This window comes from Ipomoea nil, unplaced genomic scaffold (genome assembly GCF_001879475.1).
Source record: "Ipomoea nil cultivar Tokyo-kokei standard unplaced genomic scaffold, Asagao_1.1 scaffold2280, whole genome shotgun sequence".
NCBI lineage: Eukaryota > Viridiplantae > Streptophyta > Magnoliopsida > Solanales > Convolvulaceae > Ipomoea > Ipomoea nil.
In genome coordinates this window covers 220695-241316 of record NW_017618708.1, presented here as the reverse complement: position 1 = coordinate 241316, position 20622 = coordinate 220695, and the positions used below count along the sequence as shown (strand labels likewise).

Below are 20622 nucleotides of genomic sequence, written 5' to 3'. Positions count from 1 at the left end.
AAATGAGCACAAAAGTTTAGGCTAATAAGATTTTTCAACCCACAAAATTAGAATAGATCTCATTTTGTTCATTTTTTCATTTTCACCCCCTTTGATCACAAAAAATTCTTCACTCAAAGAAAACCAATTGTACAATCACCTTTCAACTCCAATCTCACCCATCCTTCATCACTTTTGGTCACCTTGCACAAATAAATGAAATAATGACATCTACTGACCCAAGGACGGGTTAAGAGGCTTCTTTTTATGAGCTAAGGTTCTTTGGAACTGGCTAATGAAGAAAAATGTCTTATATTTATTTTAAAGCTCAAAAATGGTTCACTAGGGGAAATATAACATGTATAAGGATGTGGTCATTTTAAAGGCTATAAGGCTAAATCCTAATGCCTAAATCATTCTCGTGTCATCATATAACATGTAGTTCTGAAATGGTATAAAGCAAGTTCTAGAAGTAACACAATCAAGGAAGGCAATAAACACTCAAAATGAAAATAAGTTGCAGTGGGCAACCTCTAGGCTCAAAAGCTCACGGTGTGATAGAATTTGACTACCAACTCTATGCAAGCATACATATAGCCAAACACATTCATTGATATTATGCACTCCCAAAACACTAGAAATTATCTCCCAACCAACATAGTCATTAGATGGTAGTTTTTAAACTTAATTTGCTAAGAAATTGCAGAAAAATGAATGAAAAGATGCAGAAAATTCCATAAAAATGCAGAAAATTAGTGCAGAAAATGCAGAAAAATAGAAAAATGCATGCAGAAAATTCCATAAAAAATGTAGAAAATTAATGCAGAAAAATAGAAAAATGCAGAAAATGTTGCAGAAAATTGCAAGAAAAATGCAGAATTTTTTTTATATTGCCTATTTTGCATAAAACTTGCATAAAACATCCCCTAATCTTACTGTCCCTTCCCCACACTCAAACTCAACATTGTCCACAATGTTAAATATAAAAGCAAGTATGAGAAAATGAAATAAACAGGAAACTTCCCTGTTAGTTGCCAGTTTCTTCCGGGGCTGCCTTTTGGTGAAGCAACCATGAATGGTCTCTTTTTCTCTCTTGCAATCGCTATGGCCTCATACGAACAAACTCTAGTGACCATGAAAGGACCAAACCATCTAGACTTCAATTTCTCTAGAAAAAACTTAAGACAAGAATTAGACAACAAAACTTCTTGCCCTACATTGAATTCTCTCCAAAAATTATTTTTTTCATGCCAAGCTTTAGTCAATGTTCTCCACAATCTCTCTTCTTTTGCATTAAGTAAATGAGCATACGAAATCATAAGAAAAGTACCATTGTCACTCAAAAAGTCATATTTGAACCGCAGTGAAGGTGGTTTAAGTTCAAGTTGATGTGGTGTTTCACTAGCTAGGTGAATGCTTAACAAATTCTTCTTCTGAAGGTTTCTCAATAACATCAACAAAAATACATGATTCATCAAAAGTTGGTAATTTTACAGCTTTAGAGATAGAGAATTCCTCTTTTTTTGTTCCTACTCTAAAAATCAGTTTCCCTAAAGGCATATCAATTAATACTCCTCCTGTTAACAAAAATGGCCTACCAAGTATAAGGGATGTATCTGTATCACTACCCATGTCCAAAATCAGAAAATCAGCATGAAAATAAAATTTACTAACTTTTACCAAGATATCCTCCACTACTCCAAGCGGGTACTTGACTGATCTATCAGCAAGTTGAAGAGAGATTGTTGTTGGCTTCATTTCAGCTATTTCCAACTTCTTGAAAAGAGTTAAAGACATAAGGTTAATACTAGCACCTAGATCACATAAGCATTTATCAATAACAGTATTACCAATAGTGCAAGGAATAGAAAAACTCCCTGGATCCATTAACTTAGGAGGTAATTTGCTTTGCAAAACAGCACTACACTCCTCATTTAGGTGCACAGTAGCAAACTCTTCCAATTTCTTTTTATTCGACACAATTTCCTTAATGTACTTGGCATAAGATGGCATATTGGCAAGTGCTTCTGTAAAAGGAATATTAATTTGTAATTTTTTAAAAACCTCTAAGAATCTTTTGAAGTTATTATCCTGGTTCCTCTTTTGTAACCTTTGTGGATATGGAATGGGGGGTACATAAGGTTTTACTGTAGAGGAAGTGAGGTTTTGATCACTAGAATTCTCTTTAGGCACTTGATCCTCTTCTTTATCACTCTCTTTCTCAACCCTCGTGGGTTCATTTTCTTTCATAATTTCATTCAATATCTTACCACTTCTCAACGTGACAGCCATAGCTCCTTCCCTAGGGTTTATTTCAGTGTTACTAGGAAACTTACCTCGATCTTTTTCTGCAACCAATTTAGCCAATTGACCTACTTGCACCTCTAAATTATGAATGGATGCTTGGTTGGACTGAGCAACCTTATCAATTTTTGCATCCATTTTCTTCATCATCGTGTCCTGGCTAGCCATGTATTGCATGAACATCTCCTCCAATTGAGGCTTTTTCTCCTGAGCAGGAAGTTGAGACTGTTGTGGTGCAGGTGGCTGTTGGAAAGGTCTGTATTGCTGATTCTGGAATCCTGATTGTCCTTGTTGCTGGAATCCGGGTGGTTCCATTGGTCTTGCATTACCTTGATCTCTCCATGAGAAGTTAGGGTGATTTCGCCAACCTGAATTATATGTATTAGAAAATGGATCATTTCTTTGTTGTTGCCTACCCATGTTGGATCCCATGTAATTAGCTTCCTCATAATATGATTGTGATGACTCTGCATTCATACAAACAGAAGAATTATGACCATATGTATTGCAAAAAGCACAAAATTCTCTATTCGAACTATCACGAGTCATCAACAAGTTAATCTGTTTAGTCAATTCAGCCATTTGCGTTGTCAACTCAGATTGTGTGCTAATTTCATGCACAGCAGCTCTTCGACCTCTCACTGCCTTTTGTCGAGAATTAGTAGCTAAGCTCTCATAGATAGCTTCTAATTCATCACTATTTTTATCACCTGTGTATCCACCTGCAGCAGTATCTACAAGAGACTGACAATTAGGAGTTAAACCATCATAAAAGAATTGTGTCAACAATAACAATGGGAATTGATGGTGTGGACATTGTGTCAAAAGCAATTTAAAACGATCCCATGCTTCATGAAATAACTCAGCCTCTCTTTGAGTGAAAGTGCATATCCTACTCCTATAGTCCATTGTCTTTTGAGATGAATAATATTTAAACATGAAAGCGTTGTAAACATCATCCCAAGCTCTTAAAGAACCCTCTGGTAAATTTAACAACCACTGCCTAGCATCTCCCCTCATGCAATATGGAAAACATTTCATTCTAAGCTCTTCTTCAGATAAATTATTTAAAGGTAAAGTTTGTACCGTACTATAGAGCTCTCGCATGAAACCCAAAGCATCTTCACTTCCCAAACCGTTAAAGGTAGGGAGCATATTCAGATGGAAAGTCTTGAGCTCATAATTTCTAGTTGCATAAGATAATTGAATGCAAGAAGGGTTAATAGCTATTACCGATCTTTGGATGTCACGAAGACGTGGTTGAGCTGCTTGATTTTGAGGAGGTGGAACTATTGGTGGTACGGGGTCATCCAGTTGACCCACTCTATTATTTTCAGCCATATCAAGCCGCCTTCGTACCCTGTTTTTTCTGCAAGTACGCTCAATTTCAAGATCAATAGGAGATAATTCAATGTTTTTATGCCTCAGTGATCGCCTTAAGTTCATAAACAGAACAAAATAAAAACAGAAAAACAAAAACTAAATAAAAATAAAAATAAAATAATAACGAACCTAACAACCTAAATAAATTTGAAAATAAAATTTTAAGGAAAACAGTTTAACAAAGTGTTCCCCGGCAACGGCGCCAAAAACTTGATTGCTATAATCTGCAAGCGCATAGAGTCAATCACAATATAAATTCCTGGAGTATTCCAGGGTCGATCCCACGAAGAACACTATTAACTGTTATCTTTAATAATCAAATTGTTGATAAGGAAAATCTCAAATAAATATAATTAATGTGATTAAAAATAATATTTATGAACTTAATGAAAAGAAAATTCCAATTGAGAGAAGACTAGGGATTTGGGTTCACCTATTAGATAATTAACTAACTCTCCTAAATATTAATTCTTATGACTATAGTGATGATTGCTTCAAATATATCCTAATACTCCGTCGAGCTACTAGGTTGTATCCAATTAACTGTGATCATCCGTCGATATCTCACAAACATTAATTAAACCCATTAAGCAACAATCAAATATCACCACAAATACCTAAAGCTATGTCTAGTTTAGGTCAATTGTGTTTATCTTACGAGTTCGAGGTTCATAATTCACCTGTCAGTTCTTCTTATGAATCCTAATATTAGAATTATGCAATGGCCAGTCACACAATTCACAATTAAAATACATAAAATAAATATAATCAAATTCAATTATTAAATTGAAATTGGAAGAATTAACCCTGAAAAATAGTCAATTAATCTAATATAGGCTAATCCAAATCCCTAATTTAAGTTCTAGCCAATAATCATAATTAAATGCATAAATTGTTCAAGGAACATCATTCTGAAAATTTAAACAAGAAATAAAGTAAGGAAGAAAAACAATTCAAGCCTAAGAGATGATAGCTGCGATTGAAGCTCAGAAATTCCTCGCTGAAGTCGCTGCCGCGCACCCAGGCTCTCTGGTTCTTCTCTCCGGCGTTTTCTTGTTATGTTTCGTCTCACCCGAATCAAAACAAAGGAAAGGAAGTTTTAAAAGGGCTTTTATCCTTTCTTTTTTCCTTTCCCTAGGCTGCACAAAAACCCAAGTTAATTTCCCTTTTCTTTTTTCCTTTCTATTTCGTTAGTTTCCAGTGAATCCCTAAACAAGAAACAAAAATATCTTTCTTTTATTCCCATGATCTCTCTTTATTTCTTCATTCATCACCAAAGCTTTTTAGGTTTGCAAATTGACCCCTGAATTCTTTAATCTCCCTTCAATTGAATCCATCTTCATATCATCAAATAAGCTTACTCACAATTTGACCTCAAAACTTATGATTCTCTTCAATTAAGTCCTACCTGACAAAGAGTGCACAATTAATAAGATTTAACTCAAAATGAATCCCATTTAATAATAATGGACCTAAAATCACAATGGAATAATATATAAAATACGCACATATTCTAGACCTATCACCTTGTCTTTCCAACATTAGTAAGGGAAGAGATGTCTTTTCACCTATGAATTGTGATTCAAGCTACCCTAGCAAGACATCCTCATTTCATTCATCCTTTCAGCCTAAAACTCAAACACTCTAGCCTCTCTCTAAAATAATTTAGCTTATTCTCCAAGCAAGAAAGTGAACTTTCAAGCCTTGCAAGATTTTCTAACAAGATTCCTACTTTCCCTTTCTTGAGCATAGGAAAGGGTAAGATTCTTAGCTTTTTGGTGTTTTTAACCTTCTTTTGGGTGTCTTTAACTAAAGTTAGGGTCTTTCTTGTGTTTTGGTTTGTGTAAGAAGTTGGTGTGGAAGAAGAGCTCTAGGAAAAGGCTTAAAAGGGTGGAAAGAAGAAGTTGTTAGGCTACAAAGGTAACCCAAGCTATACAAAACCTATTTTCACTTGATACTAAGGATTATTGGCTTCTACTTATTGTTCTTGTGATAATTTGTGAGATTTGATGCATGATCTTGTGATGACGCATGTTTAGAGCTTGTTTTTAGGTTTCTTGAATGCCATTGCTTGGCTATTTCTTGGGTTCAAGTCATATCATTGTTTTGTGTGAGATTTTGGGTGTTTTGGACTTGAACTTGGCCTTGATGTTGATTTTCCCCGAAGAGAAATTTTGGTATACAGATTGTACCCCCCGGGCAGAACGACGGGTGGAGGCCTACCCACCGCCCCACCTGCGGGGAACCGGCCTCTCGTGGGTGTGTACCCGCGGGCGGAACCATGGGTGGAGGCCCACCTGTGGCCCCACCCGCAGGGAACGTTGTGGATTTGGTCGGGGATTTGTTCCCCGTGATTCTTTCTTCTCGGTATTGATGTTTTGACCTCCTGATGTTGATTTATTGGGCTATTTGTGAGTCTTCTTGATGTTTCGTATGTCTAGAACGGTGTGTTAGGAATCCATGTAGGATTTGGTGTCTTGAATCGTGCTAAGGGTCCAACTTGGTGATTCGTTGGGCTAATGTGAGTCTTGAATGTTCTTTGGAACTACTTTTGGTTTGCCCGGTTGATAAGCATGCTAGTTTGATGTTGATAGGCTAGTATGTGTGGTTTGTTCCTTTTTATTGGGATTGGCAACTTGTGTTGACAATCATTTGGTGTTGAATTATATCCTTTGTTGTTGAGTATGGTCTCATGTCTTTATTGTGATCTCTTTATTGATTCGTTGTACCTCTTGTTGACACTTGATTGGGGCCATTGATGGGCCTTAGTCTTCTTGATGATATGATGACTATGTGTGACTATAAATGTGATTGGTGGTGTGTGACTTTAGCTTTGCTCACATGATCGGTGGTGTGTGAATATGATATTTAATGGTACCCTCGTGTACTAAGAGTTCGGCGGTGCATGATTGGCGGTGTAGGTGGGGGGGGGGGGGGGGGGGCGACGGTCCCCGGCGGTATAAGGTTGGACTCAGAAGTACAGGGTGACACTAGGAGGTAACGGTTGAAACTGTTAGAAGGTCGGGGGTAGCCATAAGGTTGGAACAGGGCATAAGGTTGGAAGTTGAAACATTGAAACTATGACACTGGTGACATGAAGTTGTCACTGGTGAATGTGAATTCCTTTCTTATGAGCATGTCTTGATGTATTCTACCTTGTGAAGGGTAGTAGGTTGCATCGTGAGTGGTAATGTCTATGTTGGTTGTGGTTTTATCCTTGTTGTGAGGTTGATGATCCTCATTTTTGTTGAGAGTGTGATGATCTTTGATGTTGACTTCCTTTCCTTGGCTTTAAAATGATATATATTGTATTCACCGTTTCAAATGGTTTTTATTATATCTATCTATATTATGCTATTTAACGCGTATTGATGGGTTACCGGCATTATTCGCTGATCGGGTATTATCCCTTGATTTTACAGTTTTGAGTAGATGCCGAGCGCGCTAGATGTGGACTCTAGATAGTATAGATCCCATGCTAGACGTTTATCTTTTTGTTGGCCTGTGTGCCTAGATTAGTGGCATGTGTGCCTAGACTAGTGGCCTGTGTGCTTAGGCTTATGTTGCTTGATGATATTGTTAGTTTTTAGCCTGTGCACCCATGGTTTATGGGTGTGGCATAACATATCTCTGATTTTCTTTAGCTTTCGCTTAATGTTGTCTTGATGATTAGCTGTTTACCTTGAATCTAAGTTTTAAAAAGTTGGTAAAAATCGGGGGTGTTACCGTTGGTATCAGAGCCTAGGTTTGAGCCTAGGATGTTAAGAGTTGAACATTAAGAAGCTAAGTGTGATTTAAGACTCTAAGTTGACCTTTAAGTGCCTAAGTGTTTAGGACTTAGGATTATTAAGACGCGCGGTGAGCTGTGAGTTGCTAGTTGTTTGTTGTGTTTGTTCCGTTGCTTCTGTTTAGTTTTAGCGTTCTCGTCTTTAGTGCCGGGTAAGGGTGCGCAGTTTCTTGTGCCTGCCGTAACCGTGTTGTTTCAGTAGAATCTAGCTATGGCTCCGCCTCGTCATTGTGCCCACACCCCGGAGACGCCGACCAATGAGCAACTGGCCCAGAACCTGCAACATCTGACGCAGACGTTAGCGACGCCCTCTTGCACAACAACAACCCTCCTCCACCGCCGCCTGCCGGGAATCGAGACGTGGGTCGTTTATTTTCGGGGCATAGGCCGCCCGTCTTTGCTGGAGAGGAAGACCCTGTGCTGCTTGAGGAGTGGATCAGGTCCTTGGACATGATCTTCGCTGTTGTGGGTTGTCCGGATGATCGCCGCGTCAAGTTGGCTTCGTTCTACTTTAGCCATGAGGCCGACCTTTGGTGGATGCACGAAGGCCCAGCGTGCCAAGAAGAGCCTGGTTTCAACTGGTCGGCTTTGAAGGATAAGTTAAGATGGAGGTTCTACCCGTCCCACGTTAGAGTGGCCATGTACGAAGAGTTCTTGCATCTTTAACAAGGATCTTCATTTGTGGTGGAATACCACAAACGCTTCCTCAAGTTGGCCCGCTTTGCTCGGATGTTGGTTCCCACCGAGTTGGCTAAGGTGGAGAAGTTTGTGGCGGGGCTCAACTACGAAGCCCGGAAAGCTTTGACTGTGAGCAAGCCTAGGACACTTAATGAGGCTTACCTGAGCGCAACAGATCTGTATCGAGTGCAACAGCTTCAACGGGGGTCTTTTGAGTTTGCTAAGAAGATAAGTGAAGGGAGTGGATCTCACAGTTTTAAAAGGCCAAGGCAAGATTTCAAAGCAGGACCTGTACCTCCTCAGTCTCACGGATCGACTCGGACCAATAGTGGAGATAAAGGAAGGCCCTTCGGATGCAAGAGATGTGGGAAGGACCACATCCGTAGGATTTCCAAGGGAACGCGCTTCAGTGCTTCAAGTGCGGGTAAATGGGCCACAAAGCTTTTGAGTGCCATCTCCAATCCAACCAGAGAGCCTTGCCAGCTAACGCGAGACCCAGCGGACCTTCAGGAGGGAGTTCCGGTCAAGGCCCGGGAGGGACGAAGCCTACGGGCAGGGTGCGGTCAAGGCGCGGGAGGGACGAAGCCTACGGGCAGGGTGTTTGTGAAGAACCGGTCGTAGGCCGAGACTGAGGGCTTAGTGGAGGAGGAGTCTGCAGGTAATCTTCTTGAACTTACCTTCTATCTTGATTGTTCTATCTTGAGAGTGTACCTTTTCGTGACTTGATTGTTCATTTTGAGTGGTTAACTTTAGTTCTAATTCCGAGGTTTTATACATATACATTTAATTAGGACCTCACACCTTCTTGTCAACCAAAGCCCGAGCTTAGTGGAGACCTTCTTGTCAACCAAAGCCCGGGCTTAGTGGAGGAGGAGTCTGCAGTTAATCTTCTTGAGAGTATACCTTTTCTTGTGATTCCCGTACCCTTCCTTTGTGACTTGATTGTTCATTCCGAGGTTTTATAGATATACATTTAATTAGGACCTCACACCTTCTTGTCAACCAAAGCCTAAACCGTTACCTTAAAAAGTAGAATGGTCATTGATTAAGGGGGAAGTTTAATTTGTAGCTAACAAGTTTCAAACCTGAGTTTCAAAGTTTCCAAACCAACCTTATAACCACCTAGACGAAGTGTGTTTCTTAAACTTTATCCCACATAAATTCCTTTTAACCTTTATCTTAATCTACCCAAAAATCCCAAAATTAAAATCTTCTCTTTCTCAAAATTTCCCCCAAAACCCTCAATTTCTTCCCCTCCACCTGCAAGGTAGCAGCCGAACCCACCCCCTACACGTCGCATCTCCTCTGCCCGTCGACCCCCAGCCACCCGCTAAACAACGTCCGAGACCGCTGTTGCCGAAAGTTCGCCGCCGTGCTACTGCCTGCCGGAACCGCGAAGAAGCCGAAGAAAAAGAAGGAAGGAAAAGAAGGAAAAGAAGGAGAAAGAAGGAAGCAAAAGAAGGAGAAGGAAGGTAGAAAAGAGAGAAGCTTTGGGTCTACTTCATCTTGGACATCTCAAATTATGCCTAGAAGGTCAAAAACCGCAAGAAGAGTGGAATGGGTGGATGCCCATTACTTGGTTTTGGAAGGTAAAGCTTTTGACCCCGACTCTTTTTCTAGTTCTATGTTGGAGTTGTTGAATTACCAAGGTTTGTTGGATGGGTATCTCGCAATTAGGACTGAGACTTACCCAAGTTTGGTAACGGGATTTTATCGTCACTTGAGTGTGACCAAAGATGGAGGGAAGTTGGAAATCACCTCAAAGGTGGGAGGTGTGAAATTTCTTTGACTAAGAAACGGTTGGCTCAACTCTTAAGTTTGACAACCACCGGAGTCTCATAGTACAGTGGTGACTCTTGGGTTGAGACAAGCAGTATGGGTTATCAGAATTATTTGAGCTATCTATTGGGAAGGACTAGTGGTTTTACCCAGGCCACGAGGCCAGAGAGGAAGTGGCTTTCTGCCGAGCAAAAGATTTTGGTAATGCTCGTTTCTGACTATTTGTTGCCTAACAATAACAAGAGTCGCTTGCTGGGTAAATTGGAGTGCACCTTTACTTTTTGCCTGAAGTACAAAGTGAAGTTCAACCTGCCTTGCAACATATGGTCTATTGTAGAGATCATAACCGGAAGATCTTGTGTTGGTCCCGATAGGGTAGTAGAAAGTCTAAAGGGGGGGGGGGGGGGTCGAATAAACTTTCTAAACTTTTTCTCAATAAATAACTCTTTGGTAACTTCAACTCTAAGTAACAAGTAAATAGAGAAGAGTTTAACTTGAACTGCACAGCAGAATAAATATGTATAAAGAGTTATGCCCAATCAATAAATTGAATCACATGCACGTGTAGGATAAGCTTAGATGATGTGTAAGGATGACATGAATATCTTGAATATTTAAAGGAGATGATTCACTCAATATTTAACAATAATATTCAAGATTATAAATAAGACTTCGTGTCACGTCAGCTGTATGATAAATGTCACATGCAACACGTCGAACTTGCTTAGAATAATTCAAAAGTTAATAAGCATAGAAAGTTTGAGTTACATGCAAACGTGAGAACACACTAAACCCGAAAGATTATGATTAACAGTGAATAGTAAACGGGTTAGTCAAATAAGATAAACAGATAAAGCGAGTTATGTAAGTGCAGTATGTAAATGAGAGAGGCAATTTGTAGTGGTTCGGAAGTGGCGTAATCTTCCTAGTCCACTTTACTCCATTCACTTCTAGGAGTAATTCACTATTTTCCACACACAGTTACAATAGTGAATAAGCGCTACACAAGTACTTCTTCCGGATGTCTTGCACACAGCTACACCCAACTCCGAGTGTCTCGCACACAGCTACACTCAACTTCGAGTATTTCGCACACAGCTATACTCAACGCCAACTAAATGTTTTGCACACAGCTACACTTAGCAACTACGAGTGTTTTGCACACAGCTACACTCACTAGAGTATTTTGCACACAGCTATACTCTTTTTACAATTACAAATACAAGGGTAATTGTATCTCTCTCCAACTAATTTTGAGACTATTCAGACTAAGTCTCTCTTCTAGATATTTCAATGAATATTTGAACACTTGTATTTCTAGAATTCGCACTTGTTCATCCGCTTCTATTGTGTGTCTCGTGTCTCTTGTGTGTTCTCATCTTCTTCAAGTCTTCATGGGCCTTTATAGATAATCAAATATATCTGTTGGAGTGGGATATTTTGAATTTTGAAGTTTGAATCTTGTAGCCTGATATTGTTGACAATGGTGGGTCTTCAATTTTGATTTGATTGTCAACTTGCCTGACAAGATAATATTTTATTTCAACCTGATTTTCAAGTTGTTTCTAAAATATTATTTTCCTTGTCTATTTTCAATTTCCAACGTCTCTTTGCAATAAGTTCATCTGATAGAATTTATTTCTTGGATAAGATCTTTTATCCATGCCTTCATAAATTTTCCACCGTTCTGAACATATCTTCAGGCAATTTGGATTTTTGTGACATGTGAGATGAACCAACATATATTCTTTCAGATTTATCTATTTTCTGATCATCTTGCTTCTTTGTCACATCTTGCTCTTTTGAGACGCATTGTGCTTTAAAAATCAGATCTTGCTTGTTTGACTTGACACTTCTTGCTTCTTTGACTTGCTACATCGTGCTTTTTTGATTTGGCCACATTGTGCTTCCAATCCTTGGGGGCAATCGATCTCGGGTGTGATCATTGTATGTAAGGATTTCTACCATTATAGGCTTGTTAATTCTATTCCTTTTGGGACTAAGGATTGGGTTTAGGGATAAGGGCCCGTGGACTATGGTGGGCCTTTCCTAATTAATTATTGTGATTTAATTCTTTCTTTTGGGTAATTGATTAGATGATTTAATTGATTTTAGGGATCGTAACACGGGGTGTTACACTTCGGCCTTATAGTATTAAATTTGGCATTAGTTTGGTAACCAATTCATTGTCTCATTGTGCTATCTTGACTTTTTACAAATTTTACCACTTGAACTTTATTGTTTAAAGTAGTAGTAAAATTGGTCAATTTCTCAAAGGCTTGAGAACACGAAGGATCATAACCAAGTCCGGTTTTATCACTTGAGGGTTTTTGCATATTTACCATTTTATCCATTATTTTGGATGAATGTGTAAATGTTGCTATAACCTCTCTAAGGTTGTATTCTCTCACTCCCTTTATTTACACTCTTCTTGAAGACAAATAATTTTAGCCTTCAAGTCTTTTACCTCAATTAGAGCATTTTGCAATTTTTCGTTTAATTCATCTTTTTCAAGAATTAAAAAATTATTGCACTCTTTGAGTTGAGAGTGAGTGTCCATTACGGTTTGACAATCTTTCATTAAGTGAAAGATGGACTCTCTAGAGAATGAAGAATTTACAGAGTCATAAGATTTAGATGTTACCTCATCTTCTTCATTTTCATTTGCCATAAGGCACATGTCTTCGTAGGATGAATTATTGGAGATACTCATGCAAAACATTGCATTGTCATCTTTTGAGGTGTCACTTTCATCACTTGAAGATTCCTCTGACTCACTTGTTTCAAGTGGGTCACTAATAAGTGCTTTTCTTCTCTCCTTTGTGAACCTTTTATCTTTGGTCTTAAATTCTTTCTGTTCAGGGTTAGAAATATTTGTGTATTGACTTTTACTTACCTTGGGGTGTGGACAACTTGCTGCAAAGTGTCCAGGCTTTCTACAATTGTAGCACAAATTTGAGTCTTCCTCAACCATTTCTTTCTTCGAATTTTTCGTTGCATTATTCCATGGTTTTCCTTGTGGATTTTTCTTGTAGTTGCTCCTCTTCATGAATTTCTTAAATTTTTTGACAAAGAGAGCAAATTGATCATTAAGCAATAATTCATTTTGTACTGACCTTGAGGTTGATGGTTGCTCGGCTATGAGTGCGTCGTTCTTTTCTTCATGATCTTCCTCGTTCCTTGACTTCATTAGATCACTAAACAGCTTATCGATTGATAGGGTTTTCAGATCTCTATGATTTCTCATGGCCGTGACCTTCATATCCCATGTAGATGGTAGACCACGTAGGATTTTGAGTGAGATTTCCTTTTGATTAATGTTTTTTCCAAGATCATTAATTTCTCCTAAGATTTTAGCAAATCTGGTTTCCATGTCGATAATATTCTCGCCGCTTAGCATTTTGAAATCCTCGAATTTCTTTAATGCTATGGTGAGTTTATTATCCTTTTCTTGCTCGTCTCCTTCACCAATTTGAATGACCATTTCCCAAACTTCTTTTGCGGATTGGCATTCTCAAACCTTTGGAAATATCGTGTCATCGATAGATTTAAACAAAATATCCTTGGCAATATTATCCAAGTTATTTCTTGTTCTATCTTCACGAGACCATTCCACCTTCAGTTTTGGAATGTATTGCTGAGTGCCACTTGTTTGTACAGACGAAGTGTTGACATGCAAAATTTCAATAGGACCACTAGTGATCACTTCCCACATTTCATCATGTAATACGGATAAATGTACCTGCATGCGAATTTTCAAATCATCAAATTTTTCTAAGGAAAATAATAAATTTTGGGCAAGAGCCATATCTCTTTTCATCATCTTGATTTTTTGAGATCTGTCTAGCAGTCAAAGTTGACTCAAATAGACAACTGCTCAAATTCCAATTGTTGGTCCCGATAGGTTGGTAGAAAGTCTAGAGGGGGGGGGGGTATATACTTTCTAAACTTTTTCTCAATAAATAACTCTTTGGTAACTTGAACTCTAAGTAACAAGTAAAAAGAGAAGCGTTTAACTTGAACTGCACAGGGGAATAAATATGTGTAAAGAGTTATGCTCAATCAATAAATTGAATCACATGCACATGTAGGATAAGCTCAGCTGATGTGTAAGGATGTCATGAATATCTTGAATATTTAAAGGAGATGGTTCACTCAATATTTAACAATAATATTCAAGATTATAAATAAGACTTCGTGTCATGTCAGCCGTATGATAAATGTCACATGCAACACGACGAACTTGCTTAGAATAATTCAAAAGTTAAGCATAGAAAGTTTGAGTTACATGCATACGTGAGAACACACTGAACCCAAAAGATTAAGATTAACAGTGAATAGTAAACTGGTTAGTCAAATAAGATAAACAGATCAAGCGAGTTATGTAAGTGCGGTATGTAAATGAGAGAGGCAATTTATAGTGGTTCGGAAGTGGCATAATCTTCCTAGTCCACTTTACTCCATTCACTTCTAGGAGTAATTTACTATTTTCCACACACAGTTACAATAGTGAATAAGCGCTATACAAGCACTTCTTCCGGATGTCTTGCACACAGCTACACCCAACTCCGAGTGTCTCGCACATAGCTACACTCAACTTCGAGTATTTCGCACACAGCTATACTCAGCGCCAACTAAGTGTTTTGCACAAAGCTACACTTAGCAACTACGAGTGTTTTGCACACAGCTACACTCACTAGAGTATTTTGCACACAGATATACTCTTTTTACAATTACAAATACAAGGGTAATTGTATCTCTCTCCAACTAATTTTGAGACTATTCAGACTAAGTCTCTCTTCTAGATATTTCAATGAATATTTGAGCACTTATATTTCTAGAATTCGCACTTGTTCATCCGCTTCTATTGTGTGTCTCGTGTCTCTTGTGTGTTCTCATCTTCTTCAAGTCTTCATTGCCTTTTATAGATAATCAAATATATTTGTTGGAGTGGGATATTTTGATTTTTGAAGTTTGAATCTTGTAGCCTGATATTGTTGACAATGGTGGGTCTTCAATTTTGATTTGATTGTCAACTTGCCTGACAAGATAATATTTTATTTCAACTTGATTTTCAAGTTATTTCTAAAATATTATTTTCCTTGGCTATTTTGAATTTCCAACGTCTCTTTGCAATAAATTCTTCTGATAGAATTTATTTCTAGGATAAGATCTTTTATCCATGCCTTCATAAATTTTCCACCGTTCTGAACAATCTTCAGACAATTTGGATTTTTGTGACATGTGAGATGAACCAACATAAATTCTTTCAAATTTATCTATTTTCTGATCATCTTGCTTCTTTGTCACATCTTGCTCTTTTGAGACGCATTGTGCTTTAAAAATCAGATCTTGCTTATTTGACTTGGCACTTCTTGCTTTTTTGACTTGCTACATCGTGCTTTTCTGAGTTGGCCACATTGTGCTCTTTTCGCATCTTGCTTCTTTGACTTCAACACATTGTGCTTGTTTGACTTGAGGGATTGTGCTCCCTTTTGAGACATTGTGCTTCTTTCTGAAATTCGGCTTATAAAAAATAAATCCTTGGGGGGAATCAATCTCAAGTGTGATCGTTGTATGTAAGGACTTCTACCATTGCGCCGTTAGGCTCATCTAATCATTTTTTGTAACGCCATTGTTTAGTACTTCTGTTCTAGATGAATACTTGTAGGACCAAAATTAATTCTCCAAATTAATTTTGTTCTTCATGTGGTAGACTTTCCCTTTGCATACTCACTTTGACATCCTGATATATGATGCTTGTACTAAAGAAATTCTAAGGGAATCTAAAGTACATTTGGCTCATCAAAACTTTATTACAAAAATATTCCTATGAGCTTGCCCTATGGTATGATTTTAAGTTCTACTCGTTAGGAAATGGGTGAATGTTGAAGGCTGTGTGCCCAAGCTGGTGGGCAAGATGGTTTTGGATGCCACGAATCTCCGGAGTTGCAATCTGTTTCAGTTGGATGATGGTGACTACATCACTCTTGAAGAATTCGCAAGGAAAGCCCCTGCCGAGAGGAGTTCTTTGGTTGAGGAGCTTGAGATCCCCGTTGGGAAGCTGAATCAGGCAATGTAGAGTTTGGGTGGAGATTTTGAGGATGAAGGTGAAGAAGAAGGAGAAGAAAGAGAAGAAGAAGAGGAAGATGAGGAAAGTGACTCCGAGAGCGAGGAGAGCTTATGAAGGAAAGAAGTGAGGACAAAGAAAGAGCATGAAGCCATGACTCATGAGGAACGTGTGGTGACCCTCCTTTGACATCAGAATCGGATGATTGAGGAAGGTTTCTGCTTCATGAAAGCTCAGTTTGTTACCGTGAACCAGAGGCTGGATAGGTTGGAGGCTAGTTCTAGCCGGGGTAGAACCGAGGAAGCTTCTGACGAGGATGCCGAGGATTCGGAGGACGATTCCTCCTAGGCCGGAGTTTGGGGGTAAGGTCGTTTTCCTTTCTCGTTTGGTTGTTTGACCGGTTGGTAGTTGTTGCTTGTTTAGTTTTGTGTTTAGTTGTGCTGTCTTGTTTGCCTTGGTTGCTAGCTTGTTGTTTGAGTTGTTTGTTAGTTGCCTTGCCTTGCTTGAGCTTAGTCGGTTCTTTGATTAGGAATAGTGTAGCTAGGTGTTAGATAGCCTTATGTTCTGGTAGTGGTGGTGTTGGTATAGAAGTTTTCCCCGCTATTTTGAGTCCTTGCCCTACACTTGATCTTTGAAGCCTTGATTATGTTTATATACTTGCCACCTTTTGTCACATCTTTGTTTCGTTGCTACCTTTGTTGAACTCGTCGTGCCCAAGCTACGGGGAAGAAGCTTCTTGTTAGGGGGAGAGGATGTGACACCCCGTAAACCAAAACACTAATCGAGGATTAATTGAAGAATTAATCCAAGTTTCCTTGCTAATTCATTCCTAAAAATCCTGAAATTTGATAGTCAAGGGACTAGATTTTGACTAGTCACTTATGTCAAAAGGGTGTACCTTGTGCTTCTTGAGTTGTGCCCTTGTTCCCTTATCTTTCCAACATAAGTAAGGGTAGAGATGTCTTTTCACGTATGAATTGTGATTCAAGCTACCCTAGCAAGACATCCTCTTTTCATTCAACCTAAAACTCAAACACTCTAGCCTCTCTTAAAATAATTTAGCTTATTCTCCAAGCAAGAAAGTGAACTTTCAAGCCTTGCAAGATTTTCTACCAATAATCCTAGTTTCCCCTTCTTGAGCATAGGAAAGGGTAAGATTCTTAGCTTTTTGGTGTTTTTAACATTCTTTTGGGTGTCTTTAACTAAAGTTAGGGTCTTTCTTGTGTTTTGGTTTGTGTAAGAAGTTAGTGTGGAAGAAGAGCTCTAGAAAAATGATTAAAAGGGTGGAAAGAAGAATTTGTTAGGCTACAAAGGTAACCCATGCTATACAAAACCTATTTTCACATGATATTAATGATTATTGGCTTCTACTTGTTGTTCTTGTGATGATTTGTGAGATTTGATGCATGATCTTGTGATGATGCATGTTTAGAGCTTGTTTTTAGGTTTCTTGAATGCCATTGCTTGGCTATTTCTTGGGTTAAAGTCATATCATTGTTGTGTGTGAGATTTTGGGTGTTTTGGACTTGAACTTGGCCTTAATGTTGATTTTCCCCGAAGAGAAATTTTGGTGTACAGATTGTACCCCGCGGGCGGAACGACGGGTAGAGGCCTACCCACCACCCCACCCGCGGGGAACCGGCCTCTCGTGGGTGTGTACCCGCGGGCAGAACCACGGGTGGATTTGGTCGGGGATTTGTTCCCCGAGATTCTTTCTTCTCGGTATTGATGTTTTGATCTCCCGATGTTGATTTATTTGGCTATTTGTGAGTCTTTTTGATGTTTCGTATGTCTAGAACGGTGTGCTAGGAATCCATGTAGGATTTGGTGTCTTGAATCGTGCTAAGGGTCCAACTTTGTGATTCGTTGGGCTAATGTGAGTCTTGAATGTTCTTTGGAACTACTTTTGGTTTACCCGGTTGATAAGCATGCTAGTTCGATGTTGATAAGCTAGTATGTGTGGTTTGTTCCTTCTTATTGCGATTGGCAACTTGTGTTGACAATCATTTGGTGTTGGATTATATCCTTTGTTGTTGAGTATGGTCTCATGTCTTTATTGTGATCTCTTGATTGATTCTTATGGTGTGATCGTATGCAAATCGTTGTACCTTTTGTTGACACTTGATTGGGGCCATTGATGGGCCTTAGTCTTCTTGATGATATGATGACTATGTGTGACTATGAATGTGATTGGTGGTGTGTGACTTGAGCTTTGCTCACATGATCGGTGGTGTGTGAATATGATATTTAATGGTACCCTCGTGTACTGAGAGTTTGGCGGTGCATGATTGGAGATGTAGGTGGTGGGGGGGGGGAGGGGGGTGTGACGGTCCCCGGCGGTATAAGGTTGGACTCAGAAGTACAGGGTGGCACTATGAGGTAACGGTTGGAACTGTTTTAAGGTCGGGGGTAGCCATAAGGTTGGAAGTTGAAACATTGAAACTATGACACTGGTGACATGAGGTTGTCATTAGTGAATGTGAATTCCTTGCTTATGAGCTTGTCTTGATATACTCTACCTTGTGAATGGTAGGTTGCATCCTGAGTGGTAATGTATATGTTGGTTGTGGTCTTATCCTTGTTGTGAGGTTGATGATCCTCGTTTTTGTTTAGAGTGTGATGGTCTTTGATGTTGACTTCCTTTCCTTGGCTTTGAAATGATATATATTGTATTCCCGGTTTCAAATGGTTTTGATTATATCAATCTATATTATGCTATTTAACGCGTATTGATGGGTTACCAGCATTATTCGCTGACCGGATGTTATCCGTTGATTTTACAGGTTTTTAGTAGATGCCGAGCGCGCTAAATGCGGACTCTAGATAGTATAGATCCCATGCTAGACGTTTATCTTTTTGTTGGCCTGTGTGCCTAGATTAGTGGCATGTGTGCCTAGACTAGTGGCCTATGCGCCTAGACTTATGTTGCTTAATGATTTTGTTAGTTTTTAGCATGTGCACTCATGGTTTATGGGTGTGGCATAACATCTCTCCGATTTTATTTAGCTTCCGCTTAATGTTGTCTTGATGATTAGTTGTTTACCTTGAATCTAAGTTTTAAAAAGTTGGTAAAAATCGGGGGTGTTACAGTTAAGATCAGAGTATATAATACTCATATGTGTACATTTTTGGTTGTAGATCGAAGTATATATTCTTTGACCTCTCAATTTTGACTAAAGTGACATTTTTAGTCCCTCATAGAATCAGAATCAAATATTTAGTAAGAGTTAATTCCAGCAATGGTCCTCCGACTATATTGATTTTCCAAAATTAGTCCTTGACTTTTAATTTGGACACTTTAGGTCCCGTGACTTTCAATTTCTTTCCAATTGAGGTCCTTTCGTTAGAATACGGTTAATTGAATTTTAAATGAAGGGGTAAACTCATCATTTCACCTGCCTATGTATTATTCTTAGTATTTCTCAATTGTATACGCGATATATATGAAGATAATCTTAGTCGAAACCCTAAAATGTTCCTCGTCGTTCCCCATTTGCTGACTACTCATGTGTGCGTTCCTCTATTATTGAGATGTTTACAAGGTATAACAGCGAAATACGAAGGGAGAAATACGAAGAATAATACATAGGCAGGTGAAAGGACGAGTTTACCCCTTCATTTAAAGTCTAATGAACCGTATTCTAACGAAAGGACCTCAATTGGAAAGAAATTGAAAGTCAAGGGACCTAAAGTGTCCAAATTAAAAGTCGGAGACTAATTTTGGAAAATCACTATAGTCGGAGGACCATTGCTGGAATTAACTCTATTTAGTAATGTAATGGCTTTAAGTATGATGAATTTTTGTGTTTGCTAATATTGTTAATACTTCAAGGGGGCGTTTGGTTCACGGAATCTTGGATTACCCCAGGTAATAGGATTACCTCCTGAAAGGTAATGTGAGATTTTGGGAATGTAAGATTACCTTGTGTGTTTGGTTTGGATGGTGTAATATAATATTACCTTGTTTGGTTCAGGGTTATACTTTAGGTTATATAGATCAATTTATAATAATGCCCTCAATAATATATATATATATATATATATATATATATATATATATATATATATATATATATATATATATATATATATATATATATATATATATATATATCAATGTATATCGAAACTTAAATATTAAAAAAAAAACTAAATATATAAATATACACATATGTATTTTTGATTATATAAACATATATTAATTTCATTATTATTTTTATTATTATTATTATTATTATTATTAGTATTATTATTATTATTATTATTATTATTATTATTATTATTATTATTATTATTATATAAGGATTAGTTAACAAGGGCAAAGTTGGAATAATTCAAGGTAATCTAAAATTACCTAAAAAAAACGGGGGTAATCACATTACCTTAAAACATTACCGCTACATCAGCTTTCAGGTAATATAACATTACCTGGTAATCTCATAACTTGAACCAAACAAGGTAATATAACATTACCAGACTCAGATGACCTAGGTAATCTAAGATGACCTGAACCAACGCCCCCCAAAGGTAAATTATTGTGTGGACCATGTTGCACACAGAGCTATGTGGACCATAACAAACAATACATTTTTAATATACTAAAATTACATTATTTGTGTACTAAATGTACATTATATAGAAT

General features: G+C 38.2%; 1 protein-coding gene across 1 annotated transcript; it reads right to left on the bottom strand.

The window, feature by feature from the left end:
* Positions 1-1380: 1380 nt before the first annotated feature.
* On the bottom strand, positions 1381-7905 carry LOC109150722. Its single transcript, XM_019298705.1, has 4 exons — positions 7709-7905; positions 3370-3718; positions 2465-3027; positions 1381-2281 (listed from the first exon to the last, which is right to left on the bottom strand). The coding sequence occupies exons 1-4, from the start codon at positions 7903-7905 to the stop codon at positions 1381-1383; spliced, it is 2010 nt and encodes a 669-aa protein (XP_019154250.1).
* Positions 7906-20622: the final 12717 nt, after the last annotated feature.